We start from the raw sequence: 20010 nt of genomic DNA on the forward strand, positions 1-20010 counted from the left end.
AACACCCTTGGCCCTCCCAGCCACGGGCCCTGGCTGCGGCCTGTAGATTGCGGCCCCTGGCGTCTGGCTGTTATCTGGCAGGGCCAGAGCGGTCGGCTCAGCTCAGCTGCCCCGCCCCACCGCCCCCCGAAACGCCCCCAGGGCAAGGCCGGCTCCCCAAAACGGGGTTCCGCCCCCGGGGGGCGCATGCTGGGACCCGACAGGGCGCGGGCGTCCTGGCCATGTCCACAGGCCGCCCACGTGTTCCCCGACGGGCACGCGTGTTACTCAGTGGGGGGCCCTCGTGTTAGCCGATCGTGCGAACCGGGGGGGGCGTGCCTGCACGTGCGAGGGGCGGGTGACGTTTTCCGAAGTGCGGCGCCGGGGCGATGGGATCCGGCCCAGGAGCGTCTGACACCGGAGCTGACTTGGAGCCACTTCCCCCGTGGGGGGAGGGGGCTGGCGAGCCCGCCCATTTCCTGCCTGTCTGCGCTCCAGCTCCTCGCCCCCGGCTCGTTTCCTGTCTGAGGCCGCGCTGGCGCGGCTATTTTAGGGCTCTCGGGGGTGGGGGAAGGGCATCTGGGCTGGCGAAGACAAACCCGGCCGCCTCTGCAGGCTGGGGGGGGACCCCACGCAGCCCCTGAGTGTGCACGTGTGAGCCGGAGGGCAGGCGAGTGTGCACATGGCTGTGGGCGAGAGGACACGTGTGTGCGTGGGTCTGTGTACACGTGCGAGCGTGCACACGCGGGGAACATCTGCACTGCCCTTCCGCCCCAACCCTGCCTGCTACCCCAGGCCTCAGCAGGGCCAGGGCTGCCCCCGGCACCTCCCCACCCACTGGGCCCCTCCCTGCCACCCTGGGGTGGCTCCTCCCCCCCATCTGCTGCCCACCATGACCCTGGACCACCCACGTGGGGGACACCAGCCCCTGCAGGCGGCACGGGTGGTGCCCGGCCTCAGCCTGCCCAACCCTCGCAGGGCTGGCAGCAAGGCCCCAGTCCTATGTGGGGCTGAAAGCCCACTAGACTCACTGAAGGGGGTGGGGGCGGGGCTGTGGCGGAGTGTGGGCGGGGCCAGGCTGGTAGGCCCACGAGGTACACGGAAAGCCCGCGTGCGGAACCAGCCGGGGGGCTGCAGCTGGTGGCACTAGCACAGACCGGGCGGGACAGAAGCTGAGCCAAAGGGCCCATCAGCACTGCTCCGACCACTCAGCCTCTGAAACCCCTCAGCAGAAAGGCTCCAGCGCAGACCCCGAGGGGGGGACTGTTGCCTTTAGGGCCCTGGATGCTGCCGGAGGCCTCTGCCAGCAGGCCGAAGAGTGGGGAAACTGAGGCAGGGAACTGCAGGCAGGGCTGATCTTGGGGTCTCGGTATTTCTCCTGCTGTTCAGGTCAGAGCGATGCTGCCTGGATCCCGTGCCATGTCTGGCGGTGCGTGCGGGCTCCGATACGCCTTGCACGTGCCGGGCCAGAGCGGGGTACAGCACGAACGCTGGAGAGGGCGTTCCCCCCAGGGGTTGGCCGGGCCTCGGGGCCTGGGCAGGCTGAGCTCTCAACAGGGGGTGCTAGACAGAGATCTGCCCCCCGGACCGCGCTCGGGATCCCAAGCTAGGGGCAGTGCCCAGGCTCAGTTTAGACTCCGGAGATTAACAGTCCACGGCCCAGCCTGGGGGTAGGGGGCTCAGCTGGACCGGTGACAGGGGGCTCAGAGTGACTGTCACCCTGGGGCCCCACCACGCCCCGCCAGGGAGCTGCTGACTCTGCGCCCCGCCTTTCCCCTGTGCAGGATGTCAGCTCCGGCCCCAGCATCCGCTGGAAGGAGCCCTGGCCCGCAAGAGCCCACGGCCTAGCCAAGCACAGGAACAAGCCCGGTTCCTGTGCCAGCTGGTATTTCCCCTCCAGCTGCAGCAGGGCCTGCGCGGGTGGGGACACGCAGCCCGATGCGTGCACACTCACAGGACAAAGCAGGGGGGCGGCCTTGGACCGGGCCAGGCTGGGTGGGGGGGGAGCCGTCTGACGGCAGCACGGTGCCCCGGCCCTCCCAGGCCAAAGGGAAGCGAAGACTTGGGGCTGGACCACGCCCGGCAGTGGAGCCCTCCCTGTGGCACGTACTCCCGTGCGGCAGCCAAAGCTTCAACGAGCCAGGGGACTGGGTTACGGCTCGGGGATCAGGGCAGGAGCTGGCAGTTCTGGGCCCCAGCTCTGCCACTGACTGGCTGAGTGACCTTCGGCCAGTCTCCTCCCCTCCCTGGGCCTCAGTTTCCCCATGCATCCGGACACTGAAAGCTTTTGGGAGCAGGGCCTGTCTCTTGCTCCATGGGACCCTGGGCCTCAACCTCACCTGCCCCATTCCCCTTTGGAGCCGGTTCTACAGACACCCCACCAGCCAGCTCCCTGGCTTGCCGGCACTCACCCCCAGCCCTGGCAGGAGCCAGCAAGCCCCCTCGCCCTGGGCACACTGGGTCGGGCAGCCGGACGCTGCATTTAGGACTGGTCTTCACTTCAGCCTGTAAAGTCCACGTCCCGTCCCGTCCCCCATCAGCTCCTCCTGTTCCGTTCATGGCCTGGAATCCCCACCCCCAATGTAACCTCTTCCTGGTGCCCACAGCACCCTCCTCTGCCTCGGGCCCCAGGAGCCACCCAGGGCTGTTCACCCGAGCATGGAGCCACTTGCACAGTAATTCTGTCCCTCTTAGGGGAAACTGAGGCACGGTGCGGGGCAGTGGCCTGTCCCTAACCATTACTCAGTCTAGCGAGCCAGTGGCAGACACAGCAACCGACCCCAGGCCCCCTGGCCCCCAGCCCTGTGCTCTACCCAGGGCACCATGGAGCTGCTAGCACCCCCGCTTCTGCTTATAGCCCCCTCCCTCCAAACGACACTGGCCGCACCGCCCTGCAGCACCAGGGGAACGGCAGCCTGGTTTGCCACGGAGCGGCAGAGCCGTCCGAAGTGACAGCCAAGAGGTCTCACCGCAGACGGGGTTTGGGCCCCGTCAGCCCCACGGCCCCCGCACCGAGTGGTGGAGCAGCCTGGCCAGAGGGGCACTGCGAGCCCACATCCCAGGGTCTCGTCTCAGGCGGCGGAGCCGGGAGGCCATGGAGAAACAGGTCTCAGCGAGTGTGGGAGCCCGCAGGAGGCTACTGGGGAGCGAGCCGGCCACGCGGCCAGAGCGCAGGTGAGCCAGAGGCGGGCACTAAGGGGAGCCGAGTCCACTGCCCAGCTGGCTCCAGCTCCCGACCGAGCCCAGCTGCCCCCCGGCCAGAGCGGCACCTACCCGATGTGGTTGGTCCGCAGGGAGATCTCCAGGTCCCGCAGCACTTTGGTGGATTCCTGCAGCCTCCGGCGGAACTTCTGCCAAGAGAGCCCAACCCCCGGGTTAGGAACAGCAACCGGGCCCGGCGCTCCTGCCCCCTCGCAGCAACAGAGCCAGCAGCGTGTGCTCTGGGGCTGGGACCGCCTGTGTGTACAGCACCGAGCGCAATGGGCTCCCGGACTGGCCTCGGACAAAGCTAGCGAGCCATCACACGGGGCTGGGCTCGCCAGAGCTCTCCGGGGTCTGTCCGGGGTCTTGCCCATGTGCCCAGGGTCTAACTCGTGGCCAGATTTGAGGTGCGACTGGCAGAGATCCTAAGAACATAAAAACATAAGAACGGCCGTACTGGGTCAGACCGAAGGTCCATCTAGCCCAGTATCCTGTCTGCCGACAGTGGCCAGCACCAGGTGCCCCAGAGAGGGTGGACCGAAGTCAATGATCAAGCGATTTGTCTCCTGCCATCCCTCTCCAGCCTCTGACAAACAGAGGCCAAGGACACCATTTTATCCCCTGGCTAATAGCCTTTTATGGACCTAACCTCCATGAAATTATCTAGTGTCTCTTTAAACTCTGTTATAGTCCTAGCCTTCACAGCCTCCTCTGGCAAGGAGTTCCACAGGTTGACTACACGCTGTGTGAAGAAGAACTTTCTTTTATTCGTTTTAAACCTGCTACCCATTAATTAATTCCTGCGGATTTACACCTTAGAACTGGGGCGGGCAAAAGGGCCTCCAGGAGCCGGATCTGGCCCACCAAGCGGGTGGATCCAGCCCACAGAGGCCCTGCTGGTCCCCCGCCCCCAGGCCAATTAGGGCCTGGGGGCGGGGGAGCGCCTGGAGCCGCCTTCGCTCTGCCCCCGCCCTGCGAGCAGCGCTTCGAAGCGCCGCGTGCTGCTTGCAGGCGTGGGGGGGGGGGGGGGAGTGGAGGAGGCTTGGTGCACTCCCCCACCCCCGGGCCCTGATTGGTCTGGGGGTGGAGGAACATGCCAAGCCTCTTCCAGGGCATGGATGCCTAGTGGGAAGGGTGTCAATCATCATCTGGGGGTGGGTATCCCCGCCCCTTTCTGTTTAGGCCCCGCCCCTTCCAGGTGGCCCAGGGCTACTTCAAAAATTTTTGAAGTGGCTTCCCGGCGAAAATGATTGCCCACCCCTGCCTTAGAATCATGGAATGCCAGGGCTGGAAGAGACCTCAGGGGTCATCGAGTCCAGGCCCCTGCCCAAAGGCCCTGCAGCGTGCGGCCGCCAGGCGAGCCCCTTACCTTCCGCGTCATGCCGGGGTCCAGGAAGGTCTGCAGTTTCTGGATGTAGGTGTGGGGCGGGTTCTTCACCTGGAACCGCTCCTGGGGGGGTGGGGGGGAGGGAGCATGAGTGTGGGTGTCAGAATGGAGGGGGTCCTGGCTGGGGGAGGGGCAAGCGTCACCAGGCTGGGACGGACCAAGCGCTGCAAAGGGCCCTGGGGCTCTGACCCGCTGCTCCCAATAGCCTCAGCCCGGGGGATCCCGATAGCGCCCGTGGCCGGACCTGAGCACAGCCTGGCTCCTGTGTCCTGGCTGGGGCAAGCTCCCGGCCTGTCCCCTGCTCCCAGCTCCCTCCCCCCAGTACCTGGTCGCAAATCAGGTCCCATTTCTTCTCGTTGTCGTACTGCCGCAGCAGCCGGGCTTTGTCAGGCGGGAGGTTCATGGAGCTCTGTGGAGGGGAGAGACAAAGACGACATGAGGGGGGGGGCCCCTCCCCGGTGGGGTAACAGGCACGAGCCACACGCCCCGGCCCTCACGTAGGCAGCTCGGGTTGGCCGGCCATTCCTGCGGCCTGAGCAGGAACGCGCACGAGAGGGCGGGGGGGGGGCGCCCAGACACACCTGTCAGCCCCAGATCAACGCCCCCCCATGCTAGTTCCAGCTGCCAGCACTGTATCTGGGTCCTGCTTTGGGTCCCCCAGGGACACAGGTGCTGGCCGGACCCCCCCATTTCCTCCTGCTGGGGGTCAGGCCCAGCACCCCTCTCCTCCCACAGGCACCCCACATCTCCAGGCAGAGCTGGGGTGAGCCCCCCCGCAAGACCTGCTCTCTCCAGATTCTGGGGTGCACATGCCCCTCCTCCCCCAGTGACCCCGTCTCTTTGCAGCGGGTTGGTGCTCGGAGCAGAGGGGAAGCAGGTCAGAGCCCCGGGGTGGGGTGTTGAACCTCATTTCCCATGGGGGGAGGGGAGAGACAGATCGACTTGCACAGCAGAACGGGAGACGTGACTTCATCCCTAATGGCTTTAGCACACGGGGCTAGGGGGCGAGAGGAGAATGAGCCCATGGGGGGGACCCCTCTCCCACTGCCCCACACATCCCCCCAGAGCTCAGAGACAGGGAGCTCTACACACACACGCCCCCGAGCTGCACCCTGGCACAGAGGGCAGGCTACCTGCCAGATCCCGCCCCCGGCTGCATCTCTGCCTCCTCGGAAATGCAAGGCGGCTGCAGCCACACAATGCGCCTTTTGTTCTGGGGCGAGCGCTGGCCTCCGTGTCGCCCAGCCACGGCCCTGGCAAGGCCACGAGTCCCACGGCATTCCTGGCCCACGCCCGACTCAGATCCCCGGCGTGCCTGCCAGCCGCGCCCTGGGAGGAGCCTGGCCCCCTGGCGCCAGAGGGGTTTACTTCTGGGACCCCTCCCATCCTGCTTAGACTGCAGGCGGCCTGGGGCAGGGACTGGCCCTGACACTAGAGCGCCCCAGCGCTGCTGGAACAGTTTGTTCAACAGGAGTGATGGTCCATGCCCAGTCTCCATCCCCTCTGCATGCCCAGGGGGTGGGACTAACACCTAAGGGCGCTGGGGCACAGCTCCCCGAGTCTTCACACGCTGCTCACCGATGCAGCTGACTACACTAGTGCAAGCAGGCCACCTGCGTGCTCCTGCCCACGTGCGATTAGCCCCCCAGCTGCAGGGCGCAGGCCCGGAGGTGGCTGGCTGCGCGCTGGGGCTAGGCGGGCGCGTCCCACGCTCACGGCGCAGCACGGCCCTTCCAGCAGCATGAAATCTCGCTGGATGACAGACGTCGCTTCCGGTCTACCCCAGCTTCCTGGCAGCGCTAACCGCAGCCCGGCGCCTGGCGCCCGCCGCGCTCACCCACATCCTGACGTGCGCTGGCAGGGCTGAGAGCGACGGGCCTACCGTGCCGGCCCAGGAGGGCAGCCGGGGGGTCGCCCCATGTCCCAGCTCAAGCAGAGACAGTCGGCTGGAGGTCGTGGGCTGCTCCGCACCTGTTCTCTCCCCTAGCAGCAGGTCCCCTGAGCTGGGCCCAGCACCCTGGCTGGGCACAGGAGCCCAGCCTGGCACTACCACGCCTGCCCTGGAAACCTGGCACCACGAGCCAAGTGCTCAGCCCTCAGCATGTGCCCCCCGTGTCGCGCTTGCATGGGTAGCCCCCAGCGTCTCCCCTGCCCTGTCCCGGGACACGGCCCTTTGCCTGCTCTTCACCTTCACATGCCTCTGTGCCCTGGGCAGGAGCCCAGCACCCCATCCCGCGCCAGCCTGCAGGGCCAGGTGCTCCGGCTGCTGCCAGGCATCTGGAAGACCTGTTGGCATCTAACCAAGCTCCTGGCAACGCCCTTGGCAAGGTCTGGGGTCCCCTGAAGGATGCTGGGAGCATTCGGGTCTCTTCCCCCCCGACCAGTTTGCCTGGGTCCCCGTTTCATCCAATCCACCATGCCCTGGCCAGCCCCCCAGAAGGACCACGTGCCCTAGGCTCTGGCACCCGCAGGACAGTGCCCTGCCCTTGACAGGGGACAAGCAGCCCTGTAGATTTTCTATGGAGGGTCCCAGTTTGCCTGCCCCCCTTGATCCAAGCCTGCAGGAAACACCAGCTTGGGCGCTGGGATACAGGGCATCATCGGGAGGCATTTGGGAGCAGTGGGTCAGCCCATCCTAGGAGCCAGCTGCTGGCCTCCCTGGTTCAAGGCTGCCCAGCCGGATGCCCTGCCCTCTGCACAGGTGCAAGAGTGCTACGCTGGGGCATGAGAAGCCCCCTCCCCTCTGCTCCCCGCAGTGCAGAGAATGAGCAGGGGCCAGAGGCCGGATTCGCTCCCCCTTCCAGCGCCAGACACCTGGAGCAGCCGCAGCCAGATCACAGGGCCGGGAGAGGGGGCCCGGTGTCTTAGGAACCGCACCGAACAGCCACCAGCCACGGCCCCAGCGGGCGTAGGACAACGCAGCTGGGTTGGGTCAGGCAATCGAGGACCCATGAGGTTCAGCTCCGGGCTCCTTCCCGGACACGCACAGGGCTCCCATCGACCCAGACACCACAGTGCTGCCCGGGGGAGACAGAACCGGACCAGAACCTGCCACCCAGCCAGCCCCCGAGAACGTGTCCGGATCCCTGCTTGGAGTGACAGGCGTGACTCCATTTCCCTTGGCTGGCGGGGTCCATTTCTCGCACTCCAGGGGTTTATCCGCCAGCCCCTACTCTGCCTTTGGAACTGGCTACCGGCAAAGTCGGGTGGGACAGCTCCCGCCATGCCCGGCAGGAGCTCCCAGGCACTCGTGCAAGTGTGCCCTGTCAGCCGTGCACTCGTGCAACCGCTCAGGACAGATTTCACAGCACCCAGCTAGGTTTGGGTGGGTTTCTACTGGTGGTGCACATCTGCACATGCCTAGGTGCACATAGAAAATTTATTCTGCTCACTTATGGGCACGATTAGAGGGAACATTGATGCAGGGCCATTGAGAGGCCAGGGCAGGTCCCACCTGCAAGCAGCAGAGGGAGGCAGGGCTGCGGCTCCATGCTTGTGCCCTGGCCATGTCCGCACCAAGGGCCGTGCCCGGTGATCACTGCTCCACAGGCCAGGATTCAAACAGGCCATGGGCTACAGAGCCTCCTGCTTCCCAGCACAAGCCCCCAGGCTAGGCAGAGCTGCCAGTGGCCCCTTCAAACTCTCCGGCAAACTTTGAACTCAGGCCCTGTGGCCTCACACAGTAAATTCAGGCAGGGACAGTGTGGACCTGGGGTTGGCCCATGCCCTGAAACGGCCTCACTGCCCCTCACCTGGCTCTTTCCCAGGCACAGGGTCCACGCGCCGCTACCAGCTCAGCCAGGGGTTGTCGCTGTTCATTTAACTGGATCCTCTTGGGAGGAAGCGGAGCCGCAGACCAGGGCTAGGAAGAGGCGGGAGGGTGGACTTTAAGACCCAGGGGTGCCCCACATCTGCAGGTGCCCTATGCTGCTGCATATTCTGCACAGGGGTAAGGAGGGCCGGGCCCGTCTCAGTGGTTTGTGCCAGGGCAGGGGTGGGGCACCTCACCAACATTCCTCCTGGCATTACCCAGGGAAGCGCTCGCCTCACACTGCAGCGGGGACACTGAGGCAGGCGGCAGATTGAAGGACAGGACCAAGAGCACACAGGGCGTCTGTGGCAGAGCAGGGCATGAAACCCAGGTTTTCCAACTCCCAATCCGTTGCTTTAACCACTAGGACACACTCTCTCCCAGGCTGACTGGACAGTCGGGAGCACAGGGCTGCACCCCAGGCCAGGGGAGTTTTGCCCCGACTTTGTTGGCAGCAAGATCACACCTTGAGCCGTCCCGGAAAGAGAAACCTGCCAGGGAGAAGGAGCGTGACGTATCATAGAACCATAGAACTGGAAGAGACCTCAGAAGGTCATCAAGTCCAGCCCCCTGCCCTAGGCAGGACCAGTCCCAACTAAATCAACCCAGCCAGGGCTTTGTCAAGCGGAGACTTAAACACCTCTAGGGATGGAGACTCCACTACTTCCTAGGGAACCCCTCCCAGCGCTTCACCACCCTCCTAGGGAAACAGTTTTTCCTAATATCCAACCTGGACCTCCCCCACTGTAACTTGAGGCCATTGCTCCTTGTTCCAGCCTCCTTCAGGGCTTCTGGCCTTTTTAACGTTTTACGCCCCCCCCCCCCCCCAGCCGCCCTGCGTCGCCTCCCACCATCCCGGCCCAGCGGCAAGAGGCAGCGCGCGCCAGAGGGAAAGCCAAAGCCCAGGCGGAGAACAGGGCCCAGCCTGGCGCCCGTTCAGCTGCAGAGACTCCGCGCCGTCAGCCAAGACAGAAACCGCATTGTGCAAAACGCCGCTGCCTGCGAGGTGAAAAGGAAACTTTCAAAACATCAGCTGACTCCCCCTCCCCGGACCCGGTCCCATCTTGGGGAGGGGGAAGGGGCTGGCTTATTCCTAGCCCAGAGGATGAAAGGGGGGTTTCCCACCCCCAGGGCTCGCTGACCCACGGACATCCCCTGCAACTGCTGGGCTCACACAAAGGCATGTTCCCCCCCACCCCCAGCCTCGCATCTGTCCTTGGGCCCACAGTCCCCCTCCCCGAAGAGCTGGGGGAGGCTGGGCAGGGTGCGTGGGGGGGGAACATGTGGCCACATGAAACAGGATATGGTCCTGGCTCCGACAGCTGCCCCAAGCGCCCTTGCTGAGCTGCCGAAACGGGCTGTTTTCGGGGTGCCCCACTGCAGAAGGCTCCCTAAAGGAATGCAGCGCATGGCCTGATCCTGCCCAGCCCCAAGTGCCGCCCCACGGCTCCCAGCCCGAGTGACGGAAGCAGGGGATGGGGGCAGCGTGGCCCCACGAAGCCCAGCCCTCCTGCCCCCCAGAGTCTCCCAGGGGTGCTGGTCAGAGCCGCAGAGGGGGCAAAGCGCAGCTGGACGCAGCCTGTCTCGCTCGAGGGCCCCACAACTCCTGGGCTGGGGGCTGTTCCTCAAAGCGCCAGCTTCAGGAGTCAGGGGAAGGCGACGGGCTCGCAGCCCCACGGAACCCCCGCCGACAATTTCAGCCAGGGGGATTGGCTCCCACGCTGCTCTCCGGAGCGCTTCAAGGGCAGTTCAGCCCGTGTCACTTCCCAGGGCAGCCAGGCCTGGGGGCGAGCCCCCCGCTAGGCCCAGGAACTCCTGCACCCGGTGCCAGACACTTGCTGCCCCGCAAGGCTGCCCCAGCAGCTCCAGGCCGTGGTTCCGCCACAAGGCCTACCCCGGCCTTGGCTTGTCTCCCTGACAAGGCCCTTCCCAAACCTCCCTCCACCAATCAACGCTGGATCCGAGGTCAGGAGCTAAAATTATCCCCAGCCAGAGCTCCGGAGAGCCCTCCGGCCAAGCACAACCTTTGCAGGATGCAATCCAGGCTGCCCCGCCCCGCCCCGCCCCCAGCAGGGAAACGGCTGCAGGAAGGAGAAAGCATCTTATCTGGCCACCCAGCCCGCTCCTGCTGGCGCAGCGACGCCCAGCTGCCGCTTCCAGGTTTCTTGGGGCCTCCCCGCCCCTCGGGCTTGGGCCTGGCAGCTGGAGCAGCGCTGCCTAGGAGTGCAGCTTTGCCCTGGGCCTGGAGAGGTCAGATCAAACACAGGCCTCGCTGGGGGAGGACCCGGTGGGGCCTGCCCAGAATCCCACCCAAGGATGTTAAATTGCGGTTAATTGACTAGTCGGCAGGCACTGGTACATTTCAAAGGAGGAACGCAGAGCTCCATGTATAGTCCGGGGCCAGCGGAAAGTCCCACTGACTCCAGGCTGCGCTCTGAAATATACAAGAGTTCCCCGTGGGGGCTCTTGTGCATTTCAAAGCCACAGCGCTCTCATGGAGCCCGGGGTCAGCTGGGAACTCCCCCGCTGATCCCAGTTCTGCTGAAATGCCGCGCAGAGCCCAGGATCGACTGCGGAGTCCCCAGTGGACCCCGAGCTCCACGGTGCTGCCCCTTTGAAATGCTGAGGTGGCGTTTTAAAGGGGCAGCGCCGCACAGCTGAGCAGGGGATCTCCCAGCTGACCCCAGGATCGAGGGAAACGCCCCGCGGAACCCGAGATCAGCTGGGGCGTCCCCAGCTGATTCTGGGTCCTCACAGCGCTGCCCCTTTGAACGCCGCTTCCGCGCTTCAAGGGGGCAGTGCGCACAGCTGATCCCCAGCTCAGCCGTGCAGCGCTACCGCTTTGACGTACCCCTTCTTCCCTTTGCTGCCTCTCTATCAGAGAGACAGCAAGGGGGCGGGGGAGTCAACTCGTCGGCCGAGTATCCCAATAGGCATTTGCTTATCGGATAGTCGACTAGTCCTTAACACCCTTAATCCCACCTCCAGCAGTGGCGCACACCAGCTGCTCGGAAGGACAGCGCAAGAAACTGCACGGGGGGCGGACGGCCGCAGGAACGGCAGCGCGAGGCTGGCTTCACAGCCCTTCCAGACCCCTCGCTGGCTGGGAACCCCCCTGGCTGCTCGTGAGCAAGAGAAACGGCCGATCTCGTGGGACGAGCCCTGCTAAGGGCTTGGCCTCCCGCCGCGGCATGTGGCGTGGACTCCCACGGGCTGGCAGCACAGTGTGTTGGCAGAGAGGCCCGGCAGAAGGATCTCACGGACTCCCAGGCCCATCCGGCTACTAAAGGGCTGGAAGGAGCAGAGGGACTCGAACAACCACGAGGACTGGTAAGCGCAGGGCGAGACAGCTGAAAACGTGCAGGTCACGGCTGCATGTTCTGGGGGCTGGAGGTTTCCATGACGATAACTCTGCAAATGTCAGAGGAGCATCAGGGCCGGCCCACGACATTTTGCCACCTGAGGCGGGGAGCTGAAATGACGCCCCCGTGCCCCCTTTTCTCCTGCCTGCCTGTCATGTCTCGTGCCCTCCTTCCTCCAGCACCGCACCCCACCATCTCGGTGCACCCAGAGCAGAGAGAATACAGATGCACCCGCAGGAGGCCTAGTGGCGCCTCCCGCACAGTCTGGCACCTGAGGCGGCCGCCTCAATTCGCCTCATGCTAAGGCCAGCCCTGAGGAGCGAGTGTAACCCACGCACTGAGTGGCACGTGGACCACTTACAGCGAGAGATAAGAACAAGGGAGCTCTACAGGCTAAGCTGCGAGCCAGCTGGCTTTTTAGCTCAAGCTGCAGAGGCTCCTACACTTAGCTCCAGACGTCCCAGGTTCAAATCCACTGGGTGGTGGTTACACATGCACACCTAGCATGGGGGTTACTATATGTGGACTAGCCGGGCATGCTCTGGCTGGCCAAGCAGATGAGTGGAGGGTTTCATCCCGGCCATCCAGCAATGCAGCCAACAAATTGAGGAATGAGAAACATGCCTTCCCAGAGCTAGACTGTGGAGTCCCCCTCCCCACCACCGGTTCCACTGAGGCCAAGATCTCCACAAGCGTTTGAGGGCTGGGCAGATGTCTGGATCACAAGAGACATGGTGCTCTAGTGGTGAGTGCAAACACAGGTATCAGAAGGGAGGTGGTGCTGCTATCCAGGGGCATGACAGGCAGATCTACATCCAGAACTAAAAGAGCCACTGTCTGCATCTGCACAGGGTGGGGCCAGAGGGAGGGGGCAACCGTTTCTGCAGGGCCCCAGGGGAGGTCTGCTCTGTGCCCCCAGAAGGGCTTGGGTGAAAGGGGCAGGGCCAGGGGCAACCAGCCCAGACCAAGGTGTGCCCAGCCACACAGTGCAGTGGCCCAGGACTCTGGCTGCTGCAGTGGCAGCATCTGGGAGCCCCAGAGCAACTGGGCCCCTGGGAGGGAGGGGGCTACATCTGGATAGCTGGGTGGCCCCCATAGCTAAGGAGACATGGGCCAGAAGAGCCAGGTCCTGCCTGGGACAACAGAAGGGGGTCTCAGCCTGAGCTCCGGACTCATGCTGTTACAAGTCAGGGGACTCTGTCTGGTCTCGCTGGCTCTGGGCTTTGGTTCTGGATTGATGTCTGGCCCCAGAGACATGACCTTGCTACCTACGCACAGAGGGGACCCAGCAGGAACCTGACGCCTTTCCCCCTGAACAGCTGTACCCACAGCACTTCACCCCAGCTGACGTGCAGCCACCTCTGGCGGGACCGGGGAGGGGAACACTACCCAGCTGGTAGTTTAGTTTTCACAGACTCGGGCCAGACAGGACCCCTCTGATCATAGAATCAGACCTCACCCCGCAATTCCCATGTGCAGCCCAGAACACCTGCTGAGCAACAGGGTCTCCAGGAGCGGTGCCGACTTGGGGGAGGCTTCCAGGGATGGAGAGCTGCTCGCATCCCTCACTCGCATCCCTCGGTCTGTTGTTCGGAGGGCTCATTCTTTAGGATACAGTGTCCCTATTCCCAGCCTGAATTTGTCAATTTCTAGCCATGAGATCTCAGGACACCCTTTTCCCGCTGTCAACTGCCAGCAATCTCTTCTCCAGGTGGGCCCTTGTCATTTAGGACAGGAATTGGGCCATGTCCCCACTGACACCCCCCTGCTCCAGGGAGGCAGGACAATCACCAGAGCGCGAGTCTTGCCAGGATGATGGAGTTAACACCCCAGCTCTCAAGAAAAGCGCCGGTTGACCCTGAATAGCCCAATGGGGCGAAGGTCTCTCTAGTTCAGGGGTGGGCAATAAATAGGCAGCAGTTCCCCAGGGTTCTGCCATCGCTATATGTACCTGCCCTCCACAGGTACGGGCGATTGGCGCTCCCATTGGTCGCAGATTGCCATCCCGGCCAATGGGAACTGCAGGAAGCCGCACAGACGGGGAGATGGATTCCCACCACTCTCATTGGCCAGGAACAGCAATCTGCAGCCAATGGGAGCTTCAATCTCCCATACCTGCAGAAGCACAGGTAAATATAGTGGCGGTCTCCCAGCCAGGCCCACTCTGCCTAGCTTGGCACAGTCCCTGGGAGCAGAGCTGCTGGCATCTCTCACTGACCCTAAGCAAAGCTAATTCTACCCACAGCGACAGAGCCAGTCCCCATGTGCTGCAGGTAGACTCGCTGCACGGTCAGACCAGCTGTTCATGTTTCTGAGACTGCTCAATTTAGTTAGCTCTAAACAGACTGAAGAAGGCTTGGCCCCAGCATGACAACCTCCTCCAGCAGGGAGTTCCACAGGTTAGTCACCCTTTGCATGAAAAAACTGTCCCTTCTTTCCTGCATGGATGCACTGCCGTCCAACGATGCTTGCTGAGATGGAGTAATTGAGGCCAACAGGAGCTGCCTGAATTGTTTTCGAGGCCTCTCTCATGGCTCCGGATTCACACGGAGTCTGCTGCAGTCTCGGGATGGAACCCAGGCATCCTGACTCACTCTCTCGTGCCCTAGCCACAGCTTTGTTTTTGCACACCACGCTCAGGCAAACCCCCACAGCCCAGGCAATGGCCATAGGGCCTTCCTCAGGTCTGGAGACACCTGTCACCACCCCACGCCCTCCTGCCAGACCGTGCCCAGCGAGCTGCTGGGCCAGGGGCATGTGTTGAACCCACATCTCTGTGGCACCGGGCAAAGCACCAGCCTGCTTCCTCTCCGGGCAGGGCAGCGGGTGCAGCCTGGCCAGGCCCAGCTCTGGCACTCGGCTCCAGGTCAGCTCTTATTTTTATAACAAGCCTGACCGCAAATTACAGCGTCCGAGTGTTCTGCAAACCTCTGGCTAAGGAGGCAGGAGAGTGTTCCGTGCCCACCAACCAGCCCTGCTCCTCCCCTGGATTTGGCTGACGCCAGGAGCTGGGCTTAGCTGGCTGTCAGGGCCAGGAGCTAAACACGTCTGCCCAGCCCCTTGGCTTTTCTTCCCTAAGTCGCATCAAGAAGCCAAATCCGCCTGCGTCCTGCTCGGGGGCTGTTTACTTCTCTGGGGAGCACAGGAAATAGCCAGCAGACTTCCCTGCAGCAAGCTTCAAAGCCCCACAGTAGACAGAGGCGCCTCTCTATTCTTTCCCATTTGGCAACGGCCACATCCTCACGGGTTCACCTTAACGCCATCCAAGCGGGCAGCTCCGGCCTGCAGGGGCCAGCCCCAGCGGCTCCCTCATTCCCAACAGCTGGCCTGGAGCCCCAGTAGGGGCTCCGTTTGGATCAGGTTGGCAGGGGCCAGCCAGTTTGCTCCCAGTTGTGCCGGATCCCAGGATGATCCACGCACCAGCCCAAGGTGACCAGCACCCCATGAGGGGCAGGGATCCCCGCCACTAACTACCCGTCCCATGAACCGGGCAAGGCGCCTGGGGTGGGGTTTAAGAGACTCCATGGCTGGGAATCAGAATAGTCAAACTGGAAGGGACCTTGAGAGGGCATCAAGTCCGGACCCCTGCCCTCATGGCCCCTGAAAATCGCCCCCGCCTCCTGGCTCCCTGTGCTCACTGGGGCAGGGGAGCCATGTCTGGTGTGGCCAAAAAGCCTTTAACTGTGGTTCTTAAAGGGGCAGTCTTCTTTTTTTTTTTTTAAACCAAATGCGGCTGGGCTTTTTTTTGTTTGTTTGTTTGCTTGACAACTTTCCCCCTCGGCTCTTTTCGCTATATGCACAACTATTCTGGCTCTTTGCCTGTAACGGATTGGCCACCCCGATCTAGATCATCCCTGAAAGACGTTTATCCAACCCAGTGAAGGAGATTCTACCACCTCCCTAGGCAACTTATTCCCATGTTCAACCACCCTGACAGGCAGGAAGTTTTTCCTAATGTCCAACCTAAGCCTCCCCTGCTGCAATTTAAGCCCATTGCTTCTTGTCCTATCCTCAGAGGCCAAGGAGAACAATTTTTCTCCCTCCTCCTTGTAACACCCTTGTAAGTACAGGCAGTCCCCGACTTACGCGGATCCGACTTATGTCGGATCTGCAGTTACGAACGGGGCTGCCCTGGAGGACACGGACTGCGGGACCTCACGGTCCTGCCGCCCGTGTAATCCGGGGCTTTCTCCGTGTCTCCCTGGTCTGCAGACCAGGAAGACGCGGAGCAAAGCCGCGGGGGGGCTCGGGCAGCGAGGCAGCCCAGGCGTGCCTGGGCTGCTCCGCTGCCGGCTTCCCCGAGGCTTTGCAAAGCCTCGGGAAAGCCGGCAGCGGGACAGCCCAGACGCCCCGCGGCTGTCCCGCTGCTGGCGTCCTCAGAGGCTTTGCTCCCCGTCTCCCTGGCAGACCTGGGAGACTGGGAGCAAAGCCGCGGAGGATCCAGGTGGCGGGACCGTGGTGCGTCTCGGTCCGCCACCCGTGTCTTCCTGGTCTGCTGGAGTGTGGGGGGCGCAGCTAGTAGGCCCCCCCCAGCAGACTAGGCTTTTCTCCAGATGCCTGTGGCAGAGCAGCTGGGACGCTGCCGGTTGGTCCCGCAGCGCCGCTCTGGGCGCTACTGGACCAACCCGGCAGCACCCCAGCTGCTCTGCCCCAGGCGTCCCCAAGTCAGCTTCTGCTGAAACTGACCAGCGCTGACTACAGGAAGCCCCAGGCAGAGTTGCTCTGCCCCAGGCTTCCTGGAATCAGCTGCTGATCAGTTTCAGCAGCAGCTGACTTGGGGACGCCTGGGGTTCTTAAGTTGATTCTGTATGTAAGTCAGAACTGGCGGTCAGTTTGAGCAGCGGCTGAATCTGGACGCCAGTTTCAACTTACATACAGATTCAACTTAAGAACAAACCTACAGTCCCTATCTTGTACGTAACCCGGGGACTGCCTGTACTCGACAGTTGAGATCGTGTCCCGTCTCAGACGTTTCTTCCCTAAACTAAACAAGCCCAGTTCTTCCAGTCTTCCCTCACAGCTCATCTTTTCTCGACCTTCAATCACCTTTGTTGCTCTTCTCTGGACCTTTTCCAGTTTCTTTCCTGAAATGTGGCAGCCAGACAATACTCCAGCGGAGGCCTAATCGGCGCATAGCAGAGCAGAAACACGGGGTAACGGGGAGAAGCCTTTGGATTTCTTGTGGGACTCACACTGCCAAGTCTTAGGGCCACTCCAGGGGCCTACACACCTGTAACAACCTGGCCATTAGACACAGCCCCAAGCGAGTGTCGGGCCAGGGAGCCAGCAGCAGCCACTAGCCACATATCGCTAGCAGGAGATGCGGGGGGCTTGGTGCCTCGGAAAACCTGACTCTTGCTTTAGGCTCCAGTCACCTCACCTGTAGGTGCTGGTGTCCGGGAAGCACCAGCTGTTCACCTTGTGGTGCCGCATCTAATGGGACTGAGGCCCCTTCTGGGGGGCCTGGCGAGACAGAGCAGCTGGGGGGGCCAGGAAGCAAAGTCCAATCCCCGAATGCCGAGCCGTGTGAAACTGGGGCTCTCCTGCCCTTGTGCTCCTAGGGCAGCACAGGGCACGTTGCTGTTCCTCTCCCCTCTCCTGCAAACCCCAACCCCCATGCAGCATGGTTCAGTTTTTCCCCACCGAGTGGCAGAGGCACTTCGATAGCACAGCCAGAGACGGGGGGCTGCGTTCTGCCCCGGTCTCGCATCCAGAAGCTGCAGGGTGCCCGTGGGCAGCTCTCTCCAGGCAGGGATACAGACTGAGTCTGATCAGAACTTTGCGACACCTGGGTCCGTCCTCAAAGCTCCGTTGGGGAGTCTAAAGGGCTGTGGGAACCAGTCAGCCACACGGTTGTGTCTCTTACACCTGCCCTATGCAAATCCAGGCAGAGGGACACAAGCGCCCCCACCCATGCCCCTACGCAGGCACCCTGAGCCTAGCACGGAGGGACCCCCAGATAATGCAGGATTCTGTGTCTCCAGTGGTCTTGAGGGGGGTGGAATATCCCTGTTCGGAGTCAGGGCCCATCTGCATCAGGGCCCGAGCAGCGATGCAGCCGCAGCAGCGCGCCGTTCCAAGCACAGCTGCTCGGGTGCACCCATGTTACGTGGCGTGCTGCTGCCGGGGGGGGGGTGCGTTTCCCTCCCGCAGCCACTCCTCCCCACTTTGCACAGCTGCGCACGACGGGAGTGCACGGTCTCTCGCTGGGAGGTGCGCCGTGCTGGCCGGGGGCACTAGAAGGCCCGGGGCTCTCGCGTGCTTGGAGCTGGCCGAGCCAGGAGGGACGGGGCAGCGCCCCCGGGGCTCAAAATAGGAGGCGAATTTTGTGCCAGGGACACGCAGAGCCGGCCAGCTTTGGTCCCCACCCGGCCGGGCTGCAAACAGGAAAGCGGCCGAGGATCAAAGTTAACTAGGCAGCCTGGGACTCTGCTCAGCTGCATGAAAGCAAAGCTACTCCAACTCCAGCCTGCCCGGGATGGATCCCCGCGGATCTATAATTATTCCGCAGCAGCGTCTCAATTGCTACCTTCCCTCGCTAATTACACACAGTCCCCCCCCGCCCAGGGCAGTGGGTGGCAGCTCCCGGACAATAATGAGAGGAGAGGAGGCCTGTTGGCTTCAGTGCGCGAGGGAGGAGGAGGGGCGAGGCAGGGAGCAGGGCGGGCGCCGGCCGCGCACGGTGGGATCCTGCCAAGCTCCAGCGAAGCGGGAGCAGAGCAGACAAAGGTCTGGGATGGGAGCTCGCAAGTGGCCTGTAGACACGGTCTGTCCCTAGCAGGCTGTGCCACGTGGCTGTGCCCTGGGGGACCCCTCCAGCGGTGGCTGCCTGGCGCTGGGGGGGGGAAGCCAGGCGCTAAGTCCCTTGCAGAGGCCAACTTGGAGGGGGAGGGAAGGGGGGGGAAATCGACAAGTTTACCGTGAGGTGACGGAGTCATTTCAGCTACCGCTCCCCAAAGCCCGCTGGCTCTGGCACACAAGGGCAAAGGCGGCTCGCTAGCCAGCTGCTGGCAGGAGCTACGAACACATGTTTTAGCACGTTTCAGCGGGAAGCTTTGCCATCGACAACAGCTGGAGTACAGGAGCAATAATGCTGCTCTTACACTGCCCATCCCTGTGTGTCAAACGCACTCAAAGTGCTATTACACCGGTGGGGAAACTGAGGCACAAAGGGGAAGCAGCTCACCCGCAGTTGCACATGAAGGTTTCTAGCCCTGTGTTCTAGCCACCAGTCCAGTGGCAACGTTAGAGCAAAGTGACTCACAAGACAGATGATGGCAGATGAAGGGCAATCTTCCTTCATTTTTCCCCATTCGTGTGTGGAATAAATGTTATTAAGTGTGCCAAGGCATGTGCAGATGTGCACCACCAGTAGAAACACATGCTGCCAGCTGTAGGAGCTCTGCTTGTCAGCTGGGCAGCATCTGAATCTCTCCTGAGTGTCTGCCCCAATGCACAGCTTACGGGCAACACCGGAAGGACCATATATAGGAGTGGTAACTAGGAAGCCACAATACCACAGCTCAAGAAAGAAATCTACATTGATTAAAAAAAACAACAACCTGGCTTAGAAGGGAAGTGAAAGAAGCTTTCACAAAAATAAAACACATGAGGTAACAAATAGGGAAAGGAGGCATTGATAGCAAGGAACGTAAATTCAAAACTAGGAATTGTAGAAAATTAATAAAGGACACAAGGAGAACTCTGGGGACAGCAGAGTTAAGGAGAATAAGGATTTTTAATAGTGTATTAGGAACCAAAGGAACCCTAACAATGATATTGATGCATTACTGGATGGCAATGAAAGCCTGTCAATAATAATGCAGAAAAGACAGAAGTGCTCTATAAATAGCTCTCCTCTCGGTTTGGGGAAAAAGCCAGATGATCTAATCCTATCCTACCATCATGATGACGACACTCTTTCCATTCCAACAGTAACCCAGGATTATATTAAACAGCAGCTACTAACGTGAAACATTTTCAAATCGGTAGAGCTAAAAAACTTGCATCCAAGAATCTTAAAAGAGCTGGCCAAGAGCTCTCTGGACTATTGATGTTCCTTTTCAGGGACACCTGGAACACTGGGGAAGTCCCAGAAAATTGGAAGAAAGCTATATTTTCACAGGGTAAGTGGGATGACTTGGATAATCTGAGACCCATCGGCCTGATCAATGCCAGGCAAAATAATGGAGTGGCTGCCACTGGACTCAGTTAATAAAGAATGAAAGAAGGCCCGTGATATGCACCTAGTCACCATGGAAAATGGACCC

General features: G+C 62.0%; 1 protein-coding gene across 3 annotated transcripts in view; it reads right to left on the reverse strand.

Annotated features, from left to right (window-relative positions):
* The window catches only part of FMNL3 (formin like 3), a 47284-nt gene that overhangs the window by 18651 nt on the left and 8623 nt on the right, over window positions 1–20010 (reverse strand). For all 3 annotated transcript variants that reach the window (XM_075902025.2, XM_075902023.2, XM_075902024.2), the window contains exons 2-4: window positions 4893–4976; window positions 4550–4630; window positions 3253–3329 (exon numbers count right to left, since the gene is read on the reverse strand). In XM_075902025.2, coding sequence (XP_075758140.2) covers window positions 3253–3329; window positions 4550–4630; window positions 4893–4976 — 242 coding nt within the window. The remainder of the gene's footprint in view (window positions 1–3252; window positions 3330–4549; window positions 4631–4892; window positions 4977–20010) is intronic.

Source organism: Pelodiscus sinensis, chromosome 31 (assembly GCF_052426305.1).
Source record: "Pelodiscus sinensis isolate ZL-2025 chromosome 31, ASM5242630v1, whole genome shotgun sequence".
NCBI lineage: Eukaryota > Metazoa > Chordata > Testudines > Trionychidae > Pelodiscus > Pelodiscus sinensis.